This window comes from Colobus angolensis, unplaced genomic scaffold, assembly GCF_000951035.1.
Source record: "Colobus angolensis palliatus isolate OR3802 unplaced genomic scaffold, Cang.pa_1.0 Scaffold560, whole genome shotgun sequence".
Taxonomy (NCBI): domain Eukaryota; kingdom Metazoa; phylum Chordata; class Mammalia; order Primates; family Cercopithecidae; genus Colobus; species Colobus angolensis.
Window position 1 is genome coordinate 272,255 of NW_012119155.1, and position 9,551 is coordinate 281,805.

General features: G+C 50.1%; 1 protein-coding gene across 1 annotated transcript in view; it reads right to left on the reverse strand.

Moving 5' to 3' along the window:
- ALKBH5 (AlkB family member 5, RNA demethylase) overlaps positions 1-9,551 on the reverse strand; it is a 33,551-nt gene that overhangs the window by 18,020 nt on the left and 5,980 nt on the right. The window contains exon 2 of the mRNA XM_011961646.1: positions 8,727-9,406. Coding sequence (XP_011817036.1) covers positions 8,727-9,406 — 680 coding nt within the window. The remainder of the gene's footprint in view (positions 1-8,726; positions 9,407-9,551) is intronic.

The window sequence follows — 9,551 nt, forward strand, 5'->3', positions numbered from 1 at the left end:
GGCTCAATCTCGGCTCACTACAACCTCTGCCTCCCGGGTTCAAGCGATTCTCCTGCCTCAGCCTCCTGAGTAGCTGGGACTACAGACGCGCGCCACCACGTGTGTCTAATGTTTGTTATTTTCAGTAGAGATGGGGTTGCACTATGTTAGTTAGGCTGGTCTTGAACCCCTGACCTCGTGATCCGCCTGCCTCGGCCTCCCAAAGTGCTGGGATTACAGATGCGAGCCACCATGCCTGGCCCAAACCTCTATTTTATGGATTCCACACCTTCTCCCTCAAGATGCTACTAGAAAAGAATTTTCAAAATTTTCTCCATGAACACCAGTCCCATAAGAGACAGTGGACAGGCTGGGCACTGTGGCTCACACCTGTAATCCCAGCACCTTGGGAAGCCAAGGTGGGTGTGTTGCCTGAGGTCAGGAGTTCGTAACCTGACCAGTCTGGCCAACATGGTGAAACCCCGTCTCTACAAAAATTAGCCAGGCGTGATGGCAGGTGCCTGTAATCCCAGCTACTGCAGAGACTGAGGCAGGACAATGGCTGAACCCAGGAGGTGGAGGTTGCAGTGAGCCGAGATAGTGCCACCGTACTCCAGCCTGGGCGACAGAGTGAGACTCTGTCTCACACACACACACACACACACACAAAAGACAGTGGACAAATGTCTATAGTGAAATCAATTGTAAAATACTGATGAGAGTTTCAAAAAGCATTACTTAAAGCACATGAGAATCACTACAGCAAAAGAATCCACTGAATTTGTTTGAGCACTGACCAAAGAACCTTCTCTCAAATAATACCTATTAATACTCATCAGCCCACAATGAGAAGAATCACACAGGAGTTAGGGAGTTGAAGAGACCCAGGTTCAAATGTGAGCTTGTCTCCTACTAGCTTTGTGACCTTTGTTAAATCACATGCTGAACCTAAAAACCTGTACAGTTTCTTCATCTGTAATAAGGAGAACAGTAGGTTCTTGGGTATTCATCTTGTTATGCTTTATAATTTAGCTGTTCTTTTGCTGCTACTAAGATTACAAGATTTTAAAAACAGGGACAGGGCCTTCTCCCTTCGAGGCAGAACAGCAGCATTATATGACTACACGATTGACACTTCTGGAAAGGGGTGGTGAGGCCTACCCGCAGGGCTGTTGCGAGAATTAAGTCCGATAATGCAGGGTGCCTGACACCCTACAATCTTTACTGAGCACTCTGACAAAAATCAGAGGGCCCTGGACTATCCTGGGGCAAGCCAGAGCCCTGGATTCAGGGTCTCAAAGAGACACGGTCCGGGCTCCCCTTGCAGGGATCTGCCAGTAGTGGGGGCCTCCTGGGCCCCATTTCCAGAGCTAGGAAGTCTAGTTCTCATCCCATGCTTTTATTATTCCACACTGGAGGAATGGGGGTCTAGACTGCAAGACCGTCCCATATATACACACAGGACTTTCCCAAAGAGCTGTCAAAGGTCCCAAAGGCACTTTTTTTTTTTTTTTTTTTTTTAAAGACAGAGTCTCACCCTGTTGCCCAGGCTGGAGTGCAGTGGCACAATCTTGGCTCACTGTAACCTCCACCTCCCAGGTTCAAGCAATTCTCCTGCCTCAGCCCCCCAAGTAACTAGGACTACAGGTGTGTACACCACACCCAGCTAATTTTTGTATGTTTAGTGAAGATGGTTTCCCCATGTTGGCCAGGCTGGTCTCGAACTCCTGACGGCACGTGATCCACCCACCTCAGCCTCCCAAAGTGCTGGCATTACAGGCGTGAGCTACTGTGCTCAGCCCCAAAGGCACATTTCTAAGTCCTGAATCTGTGGCGCTGGCTATAGGCAACCTTCCCTGCCACTGACAAGTGTTATCAATCTGTTTGCCTTGGCTATACACATAACCAAGGGCCCTGACTTCCCATCTCCAACAAGGAACCACTTTTCTTAATGCAGTTCTGGAGCAAATCCAGATGTTTGTCAAAGCTTGACTGCCCACATGCTCCCTGACCCCATCCCCCAAGGGGCTCTAGAACAAACAATAAGCCATGTCAGTTTCCTGCCACGGAGCCCAGGCCTGGGAAGAACTAGTGTGGAGGTAGGGCTGCACAGGCCCACAAAAATGACTTTGGCACTGACACAACCTGGAAGGCTCATTAGTACTGGTCTTCTATAACTTCCTAGCAGCTATGACACAGCCCACTGACCCTTCCTCAGAGTATCCGGCTGCTCTGGCAACATGAGCTTCAAGTCCTGATTAAGGGAAGCTCTCTTGGCCAATCTCACAAAGTGTCGAGCAGACAACACAGGGCATTATTTACTATTAAGGAACCTACTTGCTACAAGAGAAATTGAAAGTCTCAGTCTGCCAGCTTGCAACTTAATATGCCCTGGGTCCAGCCCTACTGCTGGCATGAAAAGTTCCAGGACCTCTTGCTCTTTTATTTTCACAGGGAAAGGAAAGGAGGAAATACCTTATGCTGTCCGGCTTGCCTGCTCCCTGCCTGGGCTGAGCCCCCAGCCCTAGCAGCATTGACTAGTATGTTGCACATGTCATCCTATAGTAGTCCTATACCTCAGAGTGACTCTCAAAGGAGCTGACATGTCTATGTCCTCTTCCGGGAGCCTTTCCCTGACTCCTCAGACTGGGTTCCCCCGACACTGCTCAACCACACCCTCTCATGCCTCTCTGCTACTCCATCTGGCCTTGTGGAAATTATGTCTTCCTTTCAAGACAAAGCTCTTCAAAGGCCTTACTCATCCCTGCACAGTGACACTAAATGAAATGTGTGTTGAGCTGAACTATTCTACCACTTAGAACTGTCTCTGCCTCTGCAAAACGAAGATCACACTAAGCCCCTCCTCAGAAGATTAGGTGCAACTTAAATGAGGTGTCTGAAAAACTTTTTTTTTTTTTTTGAGACGGAGTCTGGCTCTATCGCCCAGGCTGGAGTGCGGTGGCCGCCATCTCGGCTCACTGCAAGCTCTGCCTCCCGGGTTCACGCCATTCTCCTGCCTCAGCCTCCCGAGTAGCTGGGACTACAGGTGCCCGCCACCAGGTCCGGCTAATTTTTTCTGTTTTTAGTAGAGACGGGGTTTCACCATGTTAGCCAGGATGGTCTCGAGCTCCTGACCTTGTGATCCACCCGCCTCAGCCTCCCAAAGTGCTGGGATTACAGGCGTGAGCCACCGCACCCCACCGCCTTTTTTTTTTTTTTTTTTTTTTGAGATGGAGTGTCACTCTGTTGCCTAGGCTGGAATGCAGTGGTACAATCTCGGCTCACCACAACCTCCACCTCCTGGGTTCAAGCAATTCTCTGCCTCAGCCTCCTGAGTAGCTGGGATTACAGGTGCCTGCCACCACGCCCAGCTAATTTTTGCATCTTTAGTAGAGACAGAGTTTCACCATCTTGGCTATTCTTGTCTTGAACTCCTGACCCCAGGTTATCCACCTGCCTTGGCCTCCCAAAGTGCTGGGATTACAGGCGTGAGCCACAGCGCCCAGCCCTGAAAAACTCTTTGAAGGGACTATGTACATCTCTCCCCTAGGGGACAGTCTTGGAAACTGAGTTGTTATGACACATTTCCAAGATGGCCACCATTTCCCATCTACTCCATGGCCGAACCACCAGAGATGGAGGGACTGGCCAAGATCGTAGCATGGTGACTGTCTCTCTGCGGCTATGGCTGCCTGCCTTACTGACAGGCCCGCAGGCCAAGAAGGTCAGGCTTTGGGGGGGGGGGGGGGCAGCAGACCAGTCACCTGGAACCAGGGGCAGCATTGTGAGATCAGGCTCAATTCTTTACCAAACCTATGCCTCCAAGATGACACATGGTCTAATTTTATGAGAAATCCTGGGGCTTTCTGAATCCAGAGGGAAGGTCAACCTGCCGAGTCCCAATTCTGTATACACCAAGATACAGCGTACTAAACACAGAAGATAGCCCATCTCCTGAGACACTTTTAGCTAAATTTCAAGCCTTCAGTAGATGACAAAGATTCAATCTTCTATAACAACTCTACGGCATCATTAGACCAGTTTTGCTGATGAGGAAAACTGAGGCCCCAAAAAGATTAATTTGCCCGAAGTCGAACAGTTAAAATGGTGGTGCTGTAACTCTAACCAAGTTTGCCATCAAACTTTCTGGATTTTGTTGTAGAGGCGGTAGGAAAAAAACCCCATCTGCGTTTCCTGGTAACAAGCCCGTCCTGGGGGCCTTGCTGGCCTCACTGAAAGGCACATGCACACCCACTAGCCCTGTGGAAACCCTCACCAAAGGGCACATGCACACCCACTAGCCCCATTTGCAAAGATGAGCTTATATCCCCCCGAGAGCTAGCAGTGTATTAGTGAAGGCTATCCACCTACTACTGGCCAGTCAGCTCTGAATTTTTTTTTTTTTTTTGAGATGGAGTCTTGCTCTGTCACCCAGGATGCCAGGTTGGGAGTTCAGTGGCATGATCTCAGCTCACTGCAAGCTCCACCTCCCGGGTTCATGCCATTCTGCCACCTCAACCTTCCGAGTAGCTGGGACTACAGGCATCCGCCACCACAGCCGGCTAATTTTGTTTTTGTATTTTTAGTAGAGACACGGTGAAACCATGTTAGCCAGGATGGTCTCGTTCTGACCTCGTGATCCACCCGCCTTGGCCTCCCAAAGTGCTGGGATTACAGGTGTGAGCCACCGTGCCTGGCCTTGAGATTTTTTTTTCTTTTTTTGAGATGGAGTCTCACTCTACTGGAGTAGATGGCTCAATCTCGGCTCACTACAACCTCTGCCTCCCAGGTTCAACTGATTCTCCTGCCTCAGCCTCCTGAGTAGCTGGGATTACAGGCACACAGCACACTACCACGCCCGGCTAATTTCTGTATTTTTAGTAGAGATAGGGTTTCACCATGTTGGTGAGGTTGGTCTCAAACTCCTGACCTCATAATCCATCTACCTTGGCCTCCCAAAGCGCTAGGACTACAGGCATGAGCCACCAAGCCCAGCCAGCTCTAAAATTTTCATGGCCTATTTATTCTCTGCTTGCTCTGAACTTCATGATTAACACGATGGGTCACTGCTAGCTTCCTTTCTTTTACCGTCGTCTGACTTCTTGTCAGGCCTTGGCAGCAGCAAGGGCAACCAACCCCGCTGGCCCACAGCTCCTCCTGACGGTGCACAGCTCTGACTTCATCCTGTGGTTCCTCCCCCTCCAGTGGAATCAGAGAGTCCACACAAGAGATGTGGCCCAGGACCTATCTGCCCTACTTTCCCAACTATTTTAAGCCAGAAAGCTAAATTTTGCTTTCACCAGCTGAACAAAATCAGACTTATTCCAGAACTGACAGGGGTGCCCACTTTACCCAATACCAACTGTTAACTGGAAGAGTCACAGGCTGAGCTCACCAGTGCATGCCCTGTGCCTGGGTGATACACAGTCATTTCCAGATAGCTGGCCTAGGCCTGGGTCTCTGGGCATGTGGCCACCACACCACAGACCATGTAGCAGTGATTAAAGATAGCAGCAAGTAAGCAATTAGCTTGAGGTAATTATTCTAATTAGTCCAATCGGAGTCTGTTTTAATCTGCCCCATGCAGCCAACAGGGAATAGGAGAATGAATGACAGATGAAGTGATATGAAGATAAAAAATATTTCCCTAAAGAACAGCATTAAGAGGGGATCCACCCAGGCCTAATATGGGAAGGTTACAAAAGACAACCGACAACTAGGTTTGGAAAGGAGTCCGAAGCACTTCCAGAAGATTCTGTGAGGCCTTGCTCTAAATGCCCAGGTTTAGACACTGCTGAGTCAATGTGACGCACCAACATCCATGCTGATCACTATTAAACATAAAATTGTATTCCTGCCATGCGGTCTTGGACAGGTACAGACACCATTGCCACCACCACCAACTGAAGTCTGACTAAGATGTCTACTACTAGAATCCCTCCCCATCTGCACCGCACCACTGTTTTCACCAGCCCCTCCCTTCCAATCTGCAGCTTTACTGCTCATCACCTCTGCGCTAGGATCTGTAGCAGGAAACGAGAGAAAGCACCACTTCTTACCAGCTTATATGCAGGATTTGATGAGGGGCAGGTGTTCACTCACCTGCACACCAGGTAAGCTAAGTAAGCAGGTGCAGGAAGATTTAATTAGTGGAAGGGTCCAGACTCTAGAGCAGTGATTCTCAAGTATGGATTCTGCACTTCCCCTGCCTTGGCATTTGACAGTGTCTGGATACTTTCTGGTTGTCATAAAAAATACTATTGGCACCTAGGAGATAGAAGCCAGGAATGCTGCTAAACAGTCTACAATGCACGAACAGCCCCACACAATGAAGCATTATTGAGCACTGAATAACAATAGCACTGTTGAGAAGCCCTGATCTAGAGTTCACCAGCGCATCCTCAACCACAGTCTCTACTAATGAACTCCATCTGCCTCCCATCAACATCCACTCCCTCTTACCTATGGCTACTCCTATTACCGCAGTCAAAGACACGGCTGTTGTGTACTTTCTCCATCTTTCTCTGCTTGGCTCATTCCTAGTCACTTTTCACATTCCAGTTCACTTCCTCCCCTAAACTTCCAACACTCTAAAGTGGGAAAGATGTCCCCCTTTAGTGTGCTTCTGTAGTGTGCTTCTGCAGTTACCTTCCTGGGCTATAACTTATCCTCCTGTCTGAGGCCTCCATGGGGCTTGAACTCCATGATAGGAAACTGCCACGTTTTGGGTTCCACCAGATCCCTAGTTCCTTCCCCAATGAGAGAGCAGGGGATCACTGAGTGGTTGTATATGAAAGCAAGCACCGATTTAAGTACCTACCCCGTGCCAGGCCCTATCTTAGACAACAAATCACCACATTTAATTCTAATAGGCTTCGAAAGTTGGCAACATCCCCACTTACAGATGGGAAAGCCAGCTCAGAGAACGCCTACAAGATCCCAAAGCAAATAAGAGAAAAGCTAGATTAAAAGCCTGGGGCAGCACTTTTCAGGACATCGCTGAGCCTCCCACACTAACTCCACAGCCAAGTCTGAATCCAGAAGGGGTTGACAGGGACTGGGAAAGCTTTAGGACTTTACTATTCTGAGGAAAAGATGAAGAGAATTTTCCTGATGATGCAATCCTGTTGCTGATCACTAACAGACCTGCATACTAAGAACTCGAAACTTCAGTTCTTAAATGCAGGGTGTGCGTGTGTTAAGGAGAGGAGTAGTCCCAAAACCAAAAAAATGCCTTGTGATCCCCTCATTAAGCACCAGACCACTACTAGACCTCCTGACAACCACCCTGAGGTCCAATGACTACGCAGAAAATTAATATCCCACTAAGAGACCAAATGGTCCTTGTGTGAGGTAATTTCAGCACTGAGAACCCTTCAACGGGGTCAGAAACCAACCTGCCTTACACAGGGAGCACGCTGGAAGGGTGGAAATCCCACGTTAAACATTCTGCCAAGACACCCATCTAGGAGCGCCATGAAGATCTGAGAAGCTCAGAGGGCCATGATAAGGCAGCATCTGACAGGTAAGCTGTCCTCTAGGTTTCAGATGCCTAAGGAGTCACAGTATCGCTTCTGCTACTACTGACTTCCCAGACTCCCATCAGGAGGTCTTGGACATCACACGGCTCTGCTGCCATCCCCAACATGGAAGGAGCCTCAGCTGTTCGACTCAAATAGACAGATGACCTCCCCTCATGATATGAAGAGGGCACCAGGGACACTGCTTCACCTTATGACTTTGGCCCTACTGACTCACTTCAGAACCTAGGCTGCTCACGACAAAAGCCCACTGTGTCCTCTTGTATTTGGTGGTGGTCAACCAAGCTGCTCTGAGAACAGCTGCAGTCTAGACCTAAGAGGTTTTGGGGATTACTGAATTACGTTACTAGGTTTACCTTTTTCAGGACTAGAAAAAGGTAGCTTCCAAATAAATTTTCACTTCACATTAACAGCAAAGGTGTTCCCACTGGCAATCTCCTCTGGAGGCCAGGGCACTGAGCTAATTCTCAGCAGGATCTGGGAACCGAATATAGGCCAAAAGCCTAAGTTCTGCTGCTCACGCAACTATAAGGCCAGTCAAGAGACCAGCTGTATTCTATTGTATTCAGTCCTGACTACAGGTAATACGTTCTTACAAAGAACTGACGGGCTCTTCTGCAGCCAGGAGAGAAGAATTTTAAGAGCGTGCTGCTCTCTATTCCTGGTCCAATCACTAATCTGTTCAACTCCAGGGAAGTCACTCCCTCTCCTGGGAATGGAGAATGTGCTTCAATTAAATCATCTCTGGGGCCTTTGCCTGTGACTACTTTCTCGGTTAAGGAATCCAAAAATGGCAGAACAAGAACGACTTTTAGATAGTAAATTAAAAAAAAAAAATTTTAAGTATAGATTTGTAAATGGAAGGCCAGAATGGAAAACTGAAAAATTACAAACGGATTCATGCTAAGAAATGGGTGGTGGGGAAAAAAAAATCAAAGCGAACAGCCTTCTGAAAAGATGGCTTTTGATGAATTCTCAGCCAAGTCAGTCATCCCGTCAGGGGACAGGATTTCCACATCGGTTCCCTGTTTTCTTGCTATAGGTATCTTAAACACAGAACCCTTCTCTCGCTCCCTGCAACCTACAAACAGAAGAATTGGTCAGAACTGTAAAAAACGCGGACTCCTACGGGCTGCTGCTTTCTGGGCCAGGTTGGGTAGCCAAGGCAGCAGGCGCAGGGCCGCCCCCTCTACCCGGGTGGGTTACCTGAGCACAGTCACGCTTCCCCTGCGCACGGGCAGGGAAAGCACTGGTTCCGACACCCGAATAGGCTTGAACTGGAACTTGCAGCCGAAGCACAGCGCAGAGTCGCTAAAGAAGGACACGGACACGATGGGGCGCTCGAAGATGTGGATGGGGTCCACATGAGACACGATGCAGCCGCCAGGCTGGTAGTCGTTGATGACGGCGCTGTTGACGAAGCCCTCGGGGATGACGCGGTGTTCCACCAGCTTTTGGATCACCAGCTGGTGCACCCACTCGGGGATCTCGTCCACGTCGCCCGGCGGGTAGAGGCGCTCCTGGCCGGGCCCGCGCTTCTGCAGCTGGGCGCCGTAAGTGTAGCCTTCGCCGAAGAAGTACTTGTTGCGCAGTGGGGCCCGGTCCACCGTGTGCTCGTTGTACAGGCCCTTCTCAGCGCGGGACACCACCTCGTCAATGCGGGCCTCGATCTTGGCGCACTCGTCCTGGCTAAAGAGGCGCATCTGGCGGATGCCGCTCTTCACCTTGCGCGCCTCCTCCTCCTTCTGCAGCTGCTGCTCCTCATAGTCGCTGCGCTCGGGGTCCGAGTCCTCCTGATACTTGCGCTTGGCCCCGGACACCGGGTAAGGTTCGGCGGCAGCGGCGGCGGCGGCTGCGGCAGCGGCGGCCGCTACATCTGGGTGAAACTTAAGGTGGTCACGTAGGTTTCCCGGAGGCTGCGGCGCAGAGAGGACCGCTCGGCCGAGGAAGCACCCGGAGAGGACGCGGCGCCCAGCGCAGAGGCTGGAGTCCGGCTGCCGTGGCCACTGCAGCCGCGGGGCACCGGCTCCG